Raw genomic sequence first — 17,446 nt, 5'->3', positions numbered from 1 at the left:
TTTTTTGATTACTTATAGCTCAACCAATTCACTCTCTTTAGACTGATGTTTCATATTGTTGGTTGTCACATTGTACGTAACTGTAGACATCCTATTCATAAATGCACCATAAAGAGTTGTTGTTTTTAAAAAAAAAACATATTAGAACTATGTGGTACCTCCCTCAGAACCCCAATCACTCAGGAGATATGGTACTCAAAACTCTCTGACACCTCATAGCAATCCTAGCATTGCTGCTGCAGTCATTCCGTAATCTGCAATAAATAAACTACCTTCTTTTCTGTTTACCTAAACTCTTAAGGCTGTTATTTCTAGACAATACTGTGATGGATGGATGGATGGATGGATGGATGGATGGATGGATGGATCAGAGTGTGCTGAGTCATTGCCAAAATGGCAGCAGGGCCAGGAGTAACCATGGTAAGGCTAGATGTGGAACAAGGGAGGCTTCTGTAAAAACATGTACTTGGGCAGAGCTAAAGAATGCTAACACTTTTTGTTAAGTAACTAAATAATACAATATATTTGTACATTACATTTACATTCTAAGGAAAAACATACATTGGCAAGTATCCTTCGTTAGATTTTATTCATTTTATTTTAATTTTTTAATTTTATTTTTTAATTTTTATTTTATTTTGTTTAAATATTCTATAATACATAAGTTAGGTTTTGGGGATCAACTACAGTACTTTATAGATCTAAACTTTACACATCAAGTCTGTGAATTTAATTGGTAAACCTGCAGTTTGGAATGAAGGCATCATTTAGTGTACTGTATACAGTGCTGTTCTTCAGTTCCAGGCAGCTCTGCCTATGCCAGTTTGTATTTTATTTGGAAAAGTTAAATAAATGCTGTTCTGATGGAAGAGTTTTCTCTCTTTGTTGTGTTCTTTTCCACTTTAGTGCTAAATCATCTCCAAAGATACGTCCTTTTCCTAATTTAACTTTGCAAACAACCTACATTATTTATGTACTATATTATTAATATTACTATTCTATTCATGTATTATAGTATAATGTAACTATATGTTACTGTATTCAGTGGTCTATCATAATAGGCACCTCTACATCCCGACTCCTGGCAACTTCTGCAAAGTTTTCCTGCTGCTCCAGAGTCTTGTCCACCTTGTCATCAGTCATACAGAAGCACCGCAGGCGTGCCTCAATGGGGTCATGGGATTTGGCAAAGATAACAAACTTGGCCATATAGGGCACACAAATTATTTCTCTGTATACTTGGCTAGCAAAGGCAACAGACTCTTGGATTTGTCGGCAGTCTATTAACCAGAACCTGTACAGTAAAACAAAATATAAAACATTGCATATAGTAAAGGTTTAATCAAAGCTAAAATGCAATTGTCCTTCTTTTTGTTACATTTGTTTTTTTTTCCATTGATAATTTTAATTTATTATACAGTTCATGCAGTTTTTCACATATCTGCTAAACACAGTTTAGCAAACACTTTCTTCGACATGAATAATTCTCATTTTAGTACAACTAAAAAGAGACGTTACATGGAGTTATGCAATAAATATTTAGGCTTAAGTAATTTGTATCTATTGCCATGTGTAACTGTAATGTACATCTGACTGTGTGAACATCAAGTAGCATAAGCTATAAGTGATATCCATTTTAAACATGAACCAAAGCACTAGTACCACCAGGGGGGGATTTAGGGGTCAGGCTGCCCCTAGGCACATTATTGCTGCCGCCCCCCAACACCCCAATAACGTAATTTCCCCCTTAATTTCTGAGCCAGTCCAGATGCCTATAGACCAGCCACAGCAGCACCAACCTCACACTACTACCACCTCCTTGCTACATAAAGTATGAAAAATATAAGTCGGAATGACAAAAAAAAAGAATCACCTGACCTCATCAGCCTGGTGTGCCGTCCCCCCCCCCCCCCCCCAGGAAGTGCTGCCCCTAGGCACGTGCCTAGTGGGAAATCCACCAATGCGTACCACAGTTCTCTGTTGATGTTTGTGAGGAAAATATAAAATGCTTCTACACAGTGTCACATTAAAACATATAGTAGTAACTTAAATGTGGAGAGCTGTATGTGAATTAGATGGAACGTGTTTCTCTTAGGCAATTAGCACAATCAGCTGAAATCAGAATGACAATGGCTGCCGGGGGCAGATACTGTAGATGCAGTGACACAAATGTATGGTGCATGATTGTGCTATTTCTCAATACAAACATGCTCCATCTGAAGGTGCCCTAATAAATGAATAATATACACAAAGCTTGTGAGGTGCATGAAACCAGTCCATGAATGGTACAGTACTGCAGTGCATCTTGAACTGAATGCTTCTCACCTGGCAGACACATTAGTAGTAAAGGAAACACATTCATTAACGAATGTAAGAGGTGTTGTCCCGGTGATGTCCTCCCATTGTGCAGGAGTTGTACCACCTAAAGACAAAATGAACATTTTAGAAACTTCATAATAGAACACAGTAAAGTTAAAAATTCAATCCTATAGTTAGTCACTTGTTAGTTATCTGTTCAAGGTTGTTGTATGGATAAAACACAGAGAACATTTCTTCAAAATTGGGTATATAGGAATCTGACCACTTCCCTATAGTCATTGCACTGTCCGTTTTTAGGAACAACCATTTTAACAACCAGTTTCACAAACAATGCCAAATATTTCTATAACTGAATAATGGTGTTATCAGTGTTGCCTATTCTGATTATAATGAGTCATTTGTAAATAACAATAAGATCCTATAACAGTTAAGGGAAATAGATGACTGTAAGGCCGCATGCGGCCTCTGAGACAACGCCTGTGGTCCTCAGCTCATTCCTGATTTATATATACTCTGTTGGTTCTTTTCTCTACTTTATACCACATCAGTCCCAGATATTCTTTATGCCCACTGAGCTTCTTATTACATAAGAGTTGCGGAAGCGGGTGAAGCTTGGCGGCTCATACAACAGAAAAAAACCTATCTTTTGCGCCTGGAAAAGATAACGTCTACACAAAGCAGGGAGGTCACACGGTGTCAGCAGCACGTCTGAGATCAGAGAAGGAAGGCACCACATGATCGCCCTCATTCCACACAAACAAGAGCTGCATGACTCTTACTTCACTGCAGCAAAGTAAGAAATGTTATACAGGCCTTGTTATCCATCAGTGTGCTGCACAGATGTTGCCTAATTTTGGTTCCACGGATATACGCTATCATGGCGGATAAAAAAAAAACAAGCACAGCAGGCTGACATGTGAAAATAACTCTGTATAAATTGTGTTGTGTCTGTTCCAGCCTTACACCTAACTTTCAAGGGCTGAACGACAATCTGGCCAGCTAGAACACATTAAATTGCCAGATTTCTTTGATATAGTTTGCAACACACTTCATTAAGATGCATGCTGAGATATTATTACACATTGGTGTCTTTCTTTGATTAAATACAGTGTTTTATCATATTAAGAAGATTAAGGGTCATGTGTTGCCATTTGAAGATTAGAGTGCTGCTTCTGCTGCTCTTGAAGGGTATCAATTTACCCATCACTGTCATAGAAAAATATGGTATATACAGTAGGCTAATTCAGAAGTCACTGGGTCTGCTTCAGTTCATTGCGAGGTCCTGCTGTAGCCTCACGCTGTGAGCAAACATGCTAATTTATGGGAGAATAAAACACTGCTTGTAACAACCTGAAAAGCATCATTACACAAGGCCCTTGCTAAATTAAATCTTCCTATGCTGAGATTGGAACATATTACTTAAGTATAATCTCAGTATTCTTAATTTGTTTAGATAATACCAAATATTCACCAGAATGTACAACATATAGATCACTAAAAGGTGAATTCAATTAGCTGTGGACTTGACAGTTTCAGCTCCCGTGTTAAGTGCACAGAACTATTCAATTACTGTGGGAATTAATTGAATAGCTCCAGACAGCTAATGGAATTCCCCCTTAGTAGCATTCGCTTTAAAATAGAAGTCCACCTTTGAGAATTTTGGGGGAAAGTTAAATGTGCAAAATTAAAACAAAGGGTCTCAAATCTAGCCAAAAACAAGATATACTCTCTCGCAAAGTGCATCTAACAAGCATGATTTTAGCAGATGGTCTGTATACTGTACATGAGCCTGGGTTTCTGCAGACTATATCTACGCCTGGCACTGTCATGTGACCAGGATGGACTATGCAGCTTAAACTTACTAATATGCACTAATCAGTTCAAAACTGTTCACAATAAGTTTGTTATGTAAAGGCAGTGCCAGGTGCAGACAGATAATTGAACATACATCCCCATATACTTGCTTAATGAGCATCTTTATAAAATAGTAAAACTTAGATGCACTCTGATAGAGAATACAGTATATGGGGGTCATTCCGACCTGGTCGCACGCAGGCTATTTTAGCACCTCTGCGAAGAAAATATAAACATGTATAGTGTTCTGCTGGTCTTCGATGAACCCCTGAAACAATGGTCCCGGGGATCTGTATTATAGACTGCCAGTGTCAGAAGAAGATTGCATTATAGAAGGTTACCAGTTATACTGCATAGTAATCTCAGCGTAGGTGCATCGCCACCATATCCATTCAGCATTGCCTCACTGGAAGTTTTAGGTACAGGGATTGTCATTGTTATAGGTTTGTGGAATTTCCTTCTTCTTGGTTCCAAAGTCACAATAGGACTGAAAGTAGCTTTGTTGCCTAATATCTTCTTTACAAGTTCAGTGTGCATTGGCTGGGCCTTGAACAAGTATTAAGAAAAAAAAAATTATATCACTCGTGCAGATTAGATACTTATTAGTTACACAATTGTATTTCATACACACTTCAAAAATAAGCTTTCATGAGATGAAATTACCTATCAAAATGTGTGTATTCCCCTCCCTGGCAATGTTCTGGTACAGTACATTCACACAGCTGAAGCAGACAAATACTAGCATAATAGATCAAACATTCACAAACTTGGGGCAATTTGTAATAGCCTGCGAGGTACAATATAACACTTTGAAATGTGAACTTGCAACAATGCAAAATATTACATTGCCTGTTTTTAAATATAAATGTAAAATTATTAGCTTTATATGTGAACTACAATTTTGGACCCATCATTTCCCAGGTCGCTAGCTACTGTGCAGGTTTCTTTTCCCTCCCTCTTATAATACCTACCACCACCCTCCCACGTCCCCCTATCACTTCTCACTCTCCAGGGACCCCTCCCCTCAGCCCTGGCACCTTGTCCCCTTTCCTCTCTCTCTCTTTCCTGGGGCACCTTTTCTCTGTCCTGTCACCTTTGGGACCTTCCTCTCTATCGTTTTCCCTCTTCTCTCTCTCCTAGGACCCCACCCACTTTGTCCTGCCACCTTGTCACTTCTCCTCTCTCTCCAGGGACGTGCAGTGAGGTAAATGGCTCAGGAGGCACTGGATAATACCAGAGCCAGATTTACACACAATATATGAGCCCAAGGGTTCATGTGGACATTATACACAGGAACAGAATCCTGGAAATTTGGTGAGTTCTGATCAGAGAAGTGCAGAAAAGATAGGCAGGGGAGGCAATGCCTCACCTGCAATAGACTTTTTACTCCACAGTTTTGACTATAAAAATGATTAGAATAATACAAAGAAGATATTTCTAACATATTCTTTGTATTTTTCATATACTTTATCCAGACAAAACTCTGGCGCAAAGCTCTGCCTCTCCTGCCTCAACCCACCTCACGTCACTGCTCCTCTCTCTCTTCTGTGACCCACCACTCTGCCCTGCTACATTGTCCCTACTACTCTCTCTTCTGTCCCCTCTCCTCTCTCTCTCCTGAGGTCAACCATTCTGCCCTGCCACCTTGTCCATTCTCCGCTCTTCTGGGACGCTCCTCTCTGTCCTCTCTCTTCTCTCTTTCCTGGGACCCCTCCTCTCTGTCCTGCCACTTTGTCCACTCTCTGCTCTACTGAGACCCTCCTCTCTGTCTTGTCCCCTCTCATCTCTCTCTCCTGGGACCCATCCCATCTGTCCAGCCACCTTGACCACTCTCCTGGGACCCTCCTCTGTTCTTTCCCCTCTCTCTCTCCTGGGACCACACCACTCTGCCCTGCCAACTTGTCCATTCGTTCTCCTGTGATGCTTCTCTCTGTCCTCTCTCCTGGGAACCCTCCTCTCTGTCCTGCCAGTTTGTCCACTCTCTTCTCTTCTGGGACCCTCATCTGTGTCAATGCACCTTGTCACCTTTCCTCTCCTTAGACCCTTCCTCTCTGTCCTACTTCTGTCCCTAGCAGCCACTGAAGAGTTGAGAGGGAAGAGGTGCCTCCTCTTAGCTCTAGTGTGCCACTGCTAGACAGACATTAAGGGGATTATAGTAGATAATATTTGTAGGTGATACAGTATTTGCACAAACTAATTCTATTTGTTAGTCTGCTGAAGATCACGCACATACTCTGTCTATATTTTTGGTTTAATGGCTTTTAGGCTCCATACCTGAAGGCCGACACGGATTCTCTTAGTAAGGGCTCCTTCTGGGAAGACAGCCTGGACTTGGGGGACCACAGTGCTGCTCAGAATTCCTCCTTCAGGTCCAATCAGGTTGTTGTCCTGTTTAACACGGGAAACCACTGCAAAATACTGCGGGAAGTCTCGGGTGATAATGCGACAGATGCGCTTTTTTTCCAGCTCTTCAGGAGAGTCAAGGACTATAGCAAAAAAAATGAAAATAATATTGTTACAGCTACAAACACTCTTGAATACTTTACAACTACTTAATTTTAAAGGCCATATTTAGTGAAAATACTTCCAGAGAAAACAGCTATTTATTATATACTACCATCGATGGTGGCTACCATCAGGTTTGGCAAGCAGCAGCCATTACTGAGGCTCTCTGGTTAAGGCTTCCCCTTGCAAAGTCCATTAAACAAAAATAACATTGCTACAAGTACTATCGCTGTCCTCCTATCACTACTCATTTCAGGATGCTGATAGCAATGCTGGGGAAAAAAACCCTTCCCTAGTTAAATATGGTATTTTTTCAGTTTATTATATTAATTAATTATATATTATTATTTATTATATTTTATTATATTAAAATATGTTTTTATTCTTTCAAAATTATTTGATCTTATTTAATACTTTTTTTAATTTTTTAATATAATGGCAAATGGAAGCTCAAGTTGGGACTACAATTTCACTGCAGTGGCACTGCCTACTCATACATGTGGCGAATCTCACTGCACTGGCAAGTTGTTACAGCTGCCAGGTAGTAAGGATAGGATGCTGAGCTTAGCTCAGCTGCTGCCTTGGTGACATTTTCTTTCATTAATTGCAGTGAAAGTAGACTTTTTTTATCACAGTTCGGCTCAATAAACAGGCTGCTAAATTGCTAGAAAGGAATCTCGTAGCTCACTCTAGCTCTAAAACGGAGTATCTGACTAGCAGAGCCATAGTTCATTTTAGTGCGATCAATGAGGCTTAACACTTTCTTACATAATGTAACACTTGAATACTGGGTCTGGGTTTAGCAGATATTGGTTATAGGATTGAAAAATCCACATTCTGAGGACAATACCTTCATCCATTCCATTAAGTATCTCATTAAGTTCATCCTCTGTGAATTCACAGAAGTGCTCTTTCCAGTTGTCGCCAGTCTCGCTGCGCAGTATCACAAGCTCTCGTTCTTTGCCACGTAGAGCAGCAAAATGAGGAATCTCCACAATCACAGGCCTGAATAGCAATACATCACAATGAGGAATTACAGAGAGAACTCATTTAGTGCTGGGGAAAAGATCTTAAGACCCTAATTAACAAGCACATACACAAGAGATGGTGGAGTCACAACAGATTCATTGCACATGGAAAGTGAAATCTTAATTCAGAGAAGGGCAGGGGCTGTTTTAGGGCTATATAAAAAAAAATGGTATTAGAAGATTTTACTATACCCAAAATATATGTAGTCTGGGCTATTTTTATAAAAAATAAAAAAAAAAGTCAATTTATTTTTTTTGTGGGGAAGGGGTGCGGGGCAGTGGGCACTTAAAATGAAGGTACTGCCAATGTACTTGTTGCCTAAGTTTGTGATCCTGCTTTTTCTGACACAGATTCAAAGTCAATCACTAGTGAAAAAAAAATCACATGCTCAAGCAAAAAAATTACCACGGAACAATAATACACTGAGGGAAGAAAAACACACACACTATACCACTAAAACAAACCAAAAAACAAATGCACAAAGATTATACTAATTCATCAGACCACATCTGATTTTGAAATTTAAAAAGTAAATTATATTTAAGATGGGAGCAGGTTACTGACAGATAAAATAAATAATAGTGAAGAACAACAGGGACAAAGAGGGAGGCCGGCATCCATCAACTTGATCTTAAGTCTATCCTACCCAAGGAATTTGGTCCCAGGAGGTCCGAGTTGAAGGATTCGGCTGACCAAGCTTTCTCCCTCATTTAGAGGGGGAGGAGCCGTAGGAAGGTGGAGTTTACTGAGTACATCCAAAGCAGCAGTGAGAGAAAGAACATAAGTAAGAGTAATTTTAGCTTGTCTGAGAGTTGAAAAGCCAGAACTGGGAGTAGAAAAAGATCTATAAAACGTGCCAGATAAATGTAAAGTGAAAACAACAAAATAGAATTCTCTCCGACTGGAAAATTTCAGTGGGACTGCGTGTCACTAATTTCAAATCTGTTTTGTGTGTTCTAAATCATCTGTCAGGGATTCTCGAAAATGAACAACAGGGTTTATACAGTAACTAAAGGGAAAGAAAACAATGGAAAGTAGAGATGAAAGTTAGATTTATGCATTTTAAACATTTTAAGGTGGAATACCTCACTTTTTGCAGAAAACCTGTGAAAAGTAAAGATTTGAACGCATTCAGCATACCTCTATAGCCACAGTGATTTCTCACAAATATACATTTTTAAGTAATGTAAATAAAAATCTAATTTTACTTTCCTGAGTTCAGTTTCATGGTATATGCTGTTTTACTAATCATTTTATAGACTGCAAAAAGCCTTTGTAGCGACTGTCATGAGAGTTAATATTGGGGGTGCTCAGATTACATCCACCATGGCTCAGAAAGAATCTGCACAAACGTAAGTGCAGACAACACAAATATTGGGGATGCTCGAGTACCCACAGAGCTTACTCTAATGGCTACTGTTGTCCATGAAATAGGATTATGATAAAAGTGGTCAATAAAATACCAAGAAACTAAGCAGGGTTAGGATTCAAACAGTACATATAGTTAACCAATGTATATTTGTGAATGTATGTAGTACAATTCACGTTTCAGTGAAATGTAATGATCAATACGTTAAATGTACAATACCTAGAAACATTTCCTTTCACGATGGTTCTACTGCAACAGACTAGTAGATTTGAATAAAAAAATAATGCATGATAGTTCTGTTAAGGAACCTCAGAAGACTGACCATTCACATCAGAAAGTATATACAACAAAAGTATAATAAGTCATGTAAAAGTAATTAACCCTAAAGTATTTTTGATGCAGTAAATTGTAGATACTATCAAAGTATCTCAAGCTTTTAGCAAGTAATTAGACTTTTGCTAACATTATCTATTAAATGGAAAACCCACTGCGTGCGAGTACCTAAATGTACCAGAGGTATGCTGTACAATACACTTTCTACATCTGAAAATGAATAGGTTCACAAATGTTTTGTTATAATAATGGTAATGGCACATACAGGCAGACAATCTATCATTGTAAATGTAAAATACGTTAGCTACTGAAAGATTAATCTATAGAATACAAAATGTGAGGGAAAAAAGGGTTCAGGAACAGTAATTGTCTGTATAATCAACAGTGGACCTATAAACACTATGTAAATTAAAAATAAACATTAGAATCAGAGGTAATAAAAATAGTAAATAATAATAAGATACTTCTAAATACAGTATGACAGCCTGCATATGCTTTCTATGGCTTTATGTAGCTAAAAAGCTTTACCATCTATTACTATTATGCCAAGAACGGACACGTCTGACCGCACTGTAACGTTACAGAAGTCATGAGCAGAGCTCTTATCACTACAAATAAAAGACTAAGGGTCTATTTACTAAGCCTTGGACGGAGATAAATTGGATGGAGATAAAGTACCAGCCAATCAGCTATTAACTACCATGTTACAGGCTGTGTTTGAAAAATGTCAGTTAAGAGCTGATTGGCTGATACTTTATCTCAATCCACTTTACCTCTGTTGAAGGCTTAGTAAATTGACCCCTAGGATGCTAAGATGATTTGAAGTTTGCTCCCACTATTTCCTTTCAAGTCCCAAATAAGGTAAACCAGTTCTAGGAATCTAATCGTACCCAATTCCTTAAAATGTTTCACTTACGGGAAAATATAAATAGTGAGTTATATATTTAGAATGGAAGAAGAGGACTCACTATCCCAAGATCGTGTAACATACTGTATATATTTTTTACTAGTGCACAAGTATGTGAAAAACACAACAAGAATTATGTGTGTGTGTAAATTAATTTACTATAGTGTTCTGCCAGGATATTTAGTGCTATTACCTACCCAAGGAACTGAGCTCCAGAAGGGCCAACTTCTATAAGGCGACTGGCCAGACCTTCCCCTTCCACCATGGGCGGCATAGTGGCCAATCGGTGGCGCTTCACCAAACGACAGGTCACTCTTGTAGGGGCAGTGCACTTCCGAGGGGGGATAATTATTCTTAGTCCATTATGCCTGCAGCCTCTCATGGCACCTCCACGAGCATCCACCATGAAGCTAACTAGGAAACTGAGAAGAATATATGAAAGAGAACAGAAATGTTAATAAAAGACACAAAGACAAAAATAACAGAAATTAGATGAACTAACTCAGTATATAGCATAAACTACATTTTTAGTTGAAGCCCAGCTATGTATGATCCAAGAGAAAAAGTAGGTGCACATTACATAAATATGAAAAATACAATATTGATACACTTCTTTTACACTATCATTTTGTTTATTAGAAAGGACATAAAGCAAAGAGAGGTTTTCAAAACTTTGGCTAATTGTTTGCAGACACAAAACCATGAGAGCTCTAATTCAATCTGTGGCAAACAATTTAGTTTTCTTTTTACAAAAGAATGCAAACCGTCAAATAAAAACAACCAGATACGTGAATATGCAAGGCACAGTTCATTCCACATGCTTCTGGTTAGGGGATGAGCATAAACCAAGACAATTATCAACAGTTACTGTGATATTGTACACACAATATTATATGTGTGTGTGGTACATACTGTACATACATACAAGGGTAGTACAGTATGTAATGTATACAGATGTGCACACACAGGTGAGGGAAGTAATGGCATGCACCCATAATGCACATGAATCCTGCAAGTAGTTTACACATGCAGATACCATTCTATCATATCAGTAACAATTTTACATGGTAATTGAGACGTTTTTCCAATAAATCACACTTGACAAGTTCTGCCATAAATATACTCTTTTTAGTATAACTAATTCCCCAATAAGAAGCACACATCACTAATAGGGAGGGAAAACCGGTGGCGTGCAGCGATAGAGTGCACTTAGGGCCTTATTCAGACCTGATTGCTGGGCTGCAAATTTGCAGAGGTCTGCGATCAAACAGTCGCCGCCCAGAGAGAGTGAAAACCCGCCCTGTGTAAGTGTGCAAATGCATGTGTACGCCATGTGATAATTCCGCGAGACGGCGGACAGCTACAAATCCGTTAACAAATCACTCACCATCGAGTGAGTTTTCAATTCTGTGCAGTCTGTGCACAGCCCAAGTCTTACTCCTACAGTGCGATACACAGGATGATCGGGGCCAGAGCGGACGTCACACACCCTCCCAGAAACGCTTGGGAACACCTGCGTTTTCATGACACTCCCAGAAAACGGCTAGTTACCACCCACAAGCGTCCTATTCCTGTCAATCACTTTGTGAACACCGTGCAATCAAAATTTTCGCACAATCCTGTCGCTGTTTGGTGACGTGCCTGTGCATTGAGGTGCATACGCAGTCATACGATAATCGGCCGCTGTGCAAATTCGCACAACAGAAATCAGGTCTGAATCGGGCCCTTAATCTTATGCTTTATGATACTCAGCACTGTGTGCAAACATGGCAATGATATATTGGTCTTATTATGGTGAAAACCTTATCAAAGTACCCGTGGCATGGTTTGCAAGCAAATACTATTTATTTCATACAAAAGAAAATAAAACAATCATTGACTTAAAAGTGTCCTATATATATATATATATATATATATATAATATCCAGTCGGCGGCACTCACGGCTCACTTCAAATAACAACCCGGACAATGGAGGATTCTGTCAACGTTTCAATGTTCATTCAAACATTTTCGTCAGGACAAAAACAAAGTGCAAACACTCACCTATAAATCTCCATCCATCTCACCCTGGCGCGCACCGCCCGCCGCGTCCCGCTCTGCTAATCATGACGTCATTGCAAAAACACCGGCGTTCGGAGCCGCACCAAGGGGAGGGACCGGAGCACCTGTACAATCAGCAATAGCAAACGACATGTCTTACAACAAAATTGTACAATACAAAGATAAAGTGCAAATATTTTTCAGCAGCAGTATAATTAGTGCAAAGGTACTTTTGTACCTGCGTTATATAGATGATCTTCTCCTCTTTTGGACTGAGTCACGTGATTCACTTGAATCCCTGTTGCTTGAACATAATAATTCTTCCTCACCTGTTAAGTTTACATATTATATCGATCCTGTTTCAGTTAATTTTTTGGATGTGCATATTGAAATTGTTAATGGTAAAATTACTACCAATCTTTTCTCTAAGAGTACTGAGAGGAATAATTTGTTGCTGGCATCTAGCCATCATCCGATATCTTTACGTAAGGGCCTCCCTTATTCTCAGATGCTACGCGTAAGGCGCATCATTAGTGATGAAACCAAGTTACCATCAGCCTTAGATTAAGTTACAGATTGAGTATCCCATATCCAAATATTCCGAAATACGGAATATTCCGAAATACGGACTTCTTTTGAGTGAGAGTGAGATAGTGAAACCTTTGTTTTTTGATGGCTCAATGTACACAAACTTTGTTTAATACACAAAGTTATTAAAAACACTGTATTAAATGACCTTCAGGCTGTGTGTATAAGGTGTATATGAAACATAAATGAATTGTGTGAATGTAGACACGCTTTGTTTAATGCACAGAGTTATAAAAAATATTGTCTATAATGACCTTCAGGCTGTGTGTATAAGGTATATATGAAACATAAATGCATTCTGTGCTTAGATTTAGGTCCCATCACCATGATATCTCATTATGGTATGCAATTATTCCAAAATACGGAAAAATCCCATATCCAAAATACCTCTGGTCCCAAGCATTTTGGATAAGGGATACTCAACCTGTATTAACAAATTTATACAGAGTGGTTACAAACGGGAGGATCTGATTCAATTAAAGAATAAAGTCATTAATACCCCACGGTGTAAAACTTTACAGGCAGCAACTCCTAAAGGTAAACCTGATAAATTTATATGGGTCAATAAATGTAATATACACAGTAAGGATACTGCACATATTAGTAAGACATTTTGGCCCATTGTACAGACGGATAAACAGTTGAGCAGTCTTTCTAAGTCCCATATCATGTCACCATATAAGCGTGGCAAGAATATTCGTGACATGGTTGTCAAAACTAATATATGCCCAAGGAAAGGATTTTTAGCCCCCCAACGTCCGGGATGTTTCAGATGTTTGGGGTGCATTACTTGTAGTCACATGCTGGTAGGTCACACTTTCTGTCATCCTTATTTTGGTAAGAAATTTAAAATCCGGCACCGTGTTACATGTACCACCAAGTTTGTGATCTACTTATTAAGTTGTCTCTGTGGATTACATTACGTCGGTATGTTAAAAGAAAGAAGGCAGGACATAGACATGCAATCAGGTCAGCCATCAATTCAGGTCATAGTGACCAGCCAGTGGCACGCCACTTTCTTAATGCCCATCACTCCATCTCGGTATTTCGACATCATATTATTGATCAAATTCCCCCCCTCAAGAGGGGAGGGGATCGTGGTTTATTACTTAAAAAAAGCAGAATCCAAGTGGATTTTCCTTTTGGATACTCTTTCACCGAGGAGGTTAAACGAGCAGTCTGGCTTGTCAGCATTTCTGTAAAAACTGATTGCAACAATGTCCTTGCATTTTACAACATTGATGTGATATGGCAAATCTTGCTTTAAATGTTTTCACTTTATGGGGGATATCCAATTAGCCCCGGTAATTTACCGGGGCTAATTGTCCCGCCAGGGGGCTAGCTAATTAGCCCCGATAAGCCGCGGCACGCGCCGGCTTATCAGGGATTTTGTTTCACCTGCCTCCGGCAGACGAAGCAGAATCCCTGGAAACAGCCCCGTTTTCGTCTGAAAACAGGGCTGTCTCACACGAAAACACACAGGCTTCCCTGAACCTGTGTGTTTTCGGGAGAAGGGTGGGTTTTTTTTTAGAGGCGATCCATCTGGATAGCCTGTAAAAAAAAAAAATTGGTGAAACATCAGAAAAAAGTCAGAAAACCGGACGAAAACGGCCGTTTTTCGGACCCGATGTTTTTCCGGGGATAATAGGATATCCCCCTATATGTCTAAGATAAGCTGCAACTTGTTTACGTGATATCATCAGTCAGTTGTAACTAAATATATATTCTCAACAATTACGGATAGAGAATATCTTCTTGCTGTATACTGTTTTTAGATGTACATTTTGTATATTTGCACTTTATCTTTGTATTGTACAATTTTGTTGTAAGACATGTCGTTTGCTATTGCTGATTGTACAGGTGCTCCGGTCCCTTCCCTTTGGTGAGGCTCTGAATGCCGGTGTTCTTGCAAGGACATCATGATTAGCAGAGCGGGATGCGGCAGGCGGTGCGTGCCATGGTGAGATGAATGGAGATTTATAGGTGAGTGTTTGCACTTTGTATTTGTCCTGACGAAAATGTTTGAATGAACATTGAAACGTTGACAGAATCCTCCATTGTTCAGGTTGCAATTTGAAGTGAGCCGTGAGTGCCGCTGACTGGATATTATACGTTGGATAGTATGTTAACTCTAACATGGTAGGTATGAGCCGAACATATTTGGGAAAGAAAGTCATATCTTCATTCACCTTTTGTGAGTGCTTTCTCCAAGTGATTATTTGTGTCTGGCCCCTAATTGGGGTGCTACCCCTGCAAGTTTATGGTGTCAGTGCGGACCCATTGGAAATATAATATATATATATATATTATATAATATATATAATATATATATATATATATAATATTATATATATATATATATATATAGTATGAGTATTCTGCATACTTGGTATGTGTGTACAGTATATTTGGCATAAGTGTACAGTTAACCTGACATGGACCATGTATCTGCAGCATGGCTGCTGTTAACGAGGACCTCCCTCATCTGTACATATTCAGACGAGGGAGGGAGTCGTTAACGATCTGCGGGAGCGCGCATTGTTGACGATGATGAGTGTACACACTAGGCGATATTGTGAACAATATCGCTCAGAAGCATTCCCATCTCGACTTCTTTTCCAGAAAATCTTGGTGCAGTGAGTGACGAGCATGGGGGATGGTTCTACCAAGATATTCACACTATGGAAACTCGCTACCAAGGATTTTAGAACAAAAGCATGATGGCTGACCATTGTTGGATGTTGTATTGTAATAATCCAGATGTAAGTCCTGATTCACTACCGTTATCGGCAGACTGCGCATGTGTTGCGAACATACTGCACGTGCGCAGAGGGAAAAATGCGACTGCACTGCGTATGCATCCTAATTGTAAAGAGAACGCATTTTGATTGACAGGAAGAGACCGTTTGTGGGTGATAACATGGCATTTGTAGGGAGTGGATCGGAAAATGCAGGCGTGTCAAGGACGTTTTTAGGGCGTGTATCTGACGTCATCTGCAAACGCTGTATTCAAAAACATGGTGCCTGGTGTGACTGCATTCTCATTGATTTGAGTATGCCGGAGTCATCCGCAACTGTTGATGGTGCTTATTTTTTGCGCATGAATTGCGATTCTGCTAATGCATACGCAGATTTGCGAATACATCGCTGGGCGTCTTTTATCTTTTATGGGTGGCTCTTCACATGCGATTTTTAGCAAGAGCAGATTTGTGAACATCGCTATCTCAGCCTCAATAGCGATCCATAGTGAATTATGCCCATAACTCATAAAAAAATAAGATCTCTCAACGCTTTTAAAATCTTGTACTAACCAAAAAAAGTAAGATATGTATAAAATACAATTGTGATAATGATTTGTGATAATCAACTGAATTGATTTCAAAAACTATATGTGATAGATTTGGAATCAGCGCCAAAAATGAACTCAGTAAAGTGCATTTATGTGTGTGATGGGGGAAAAAAGGAGATTTTTGTTGACCAGTGTATAGTTAGACTGAAGCTGTGAGTGCCCCTTGTGGGCAGGAATTCAGATGGCAAATCATACATTCCAAGTTACATTATACTTAAGTCACACTGGGCCTGATCCAAATGCAGTAGCAGCTGCACCTTTTATAGCAGCAGCTACTGCAAATGTATGCTAATGACGCAGCTGAAAGGCTGTCTACTGAGAAACCCACCAGCTGCAGCTCTAATCCACTGACATTGTGCGGACATCTGCTGCACCATCGGAGTATGGAGTAGAAGAGGGTTATGTAAGAAAAGGAAAAGCACATGAGGGAAGAGGGCCCTGCTCGTAACAGCTTACATTCTCAAGGGGAGAGGCAGACAGCCAGGGTGGCACAGATGGGTAGACAGTGAGCGTGGATCAGAGGGTTAGGATGAGAGTTGGCTGGGTTTGGTGAAGAAGCAGGTCTTGAGAATGTCCAATGGTTCATGGCTGCCAGTGACAGTGGATGTTTTAAATGCATCCACCTCTGAATCAGGCGTACTATCTCACTGCCTGCACAGGAGAGTGAGCTATTACACTTTCCACCAAGTAGTAAACACAGGAAAGAAAATCTGCAATAACACAGTCGGTCTGGCCTAAAAGCCTGGCCGAGCAGCTCTGCCTGCAATGCCTGCAATCTAGAGACAGCATTATCCTATTGGGGTCAAGCTCTAGAAAGCTATGCATTCCGGAGCTTGGTAAATTTGACAGCTTTGTAGCCCCCATAGAAATAGGGTCTGCGGTTGCTGTTGGAAAAGGAGGGGCCACAGTATGTATCAGCGATATCTGCTGCAGTCCCTCCATGGTACATTCATGGGATACTTAATACTTATTCTGCAAATATTATTTTATAAATTAGCCACTTAAGCCAGAAATTCCCCCTAGTATTGAGGAGCTCAGACGTTATCTGCCCTACATGTCAGTGAGGAAAAGGCTGTGATCAGTTGTGCAACTCATTTGCACACAATTGAGTAGAGAGAAACAGGAACTTTTTTCCAGTGGGCACCAGTACGT

General features: G+C 39.7%; 1 protein-coding gene across 28 annotated transcripts in view; it reads right to left on the bottom strand.

Moving 5' to 3' along the window:
- Positions 1-17,446, bottom strand: part of ANK2 (ankyrin 2) — a 939,290-nt gene that overhangs the window by 83,202 nt on the left and 838,642 nt on the right. For 19 of the 28 annotated variants that reach the window (XM_063920161.1, XM_063920164.1, XM_063920158.1 and 16 more), the window contains 7 exons: positions 10,514-10,738; positions 8,354-8,452; positions 7,529-7,683; positions 6,448-6,659; positions 4,515-4,719; positions 2,326-2,422; positions 1,066-1,294 (listed from right to left, as the gene is read on the bottom strand). In XM_063920161.1, the coding sequence (XP_063776231.1) occupies positions 1,066-1,294; positions 2,326-2,422; positions 4,515-4,719; positions 6,448-6,659; positions 7,529-7,683; positions 8,354-8,452; positions 10,514-10,738 (1,222 nt within the window). The remainder of the gene's footprint in view (positions 1-1,065; positions 1,295-2,325; positions 2,423-4,514; positions 4,720-6,447; positions 6,660-7,528; positions 7,684-8,353; positions 8,453-10,513; positions 10,739-17,446) is intronic. The other 9 variants (XM_063920172.1, XM_063920175.1, XM_063920170.1 and 6 more) reach the window with 1 other exon arrangement.

The sequence above is a fragment of the Pseudophryne corroboree genome, chromosome 1 (assembly GCF_028390025.1).
Source record: "Pseudophryne corroboree isolate aPseCor3 chromosome 1, aPseCor3.hap2, whole genome shotgun sequence".
Lineage (NCBI taxonomy): Eukaryota > Metazoa > Chordata > Amphibia > Anura > Myobatrachidae > Pseudophryne > Pseudophryne corroboree.
This window is presented reverse-complemented; position numbering and strand designations above follow the sequence as displayed.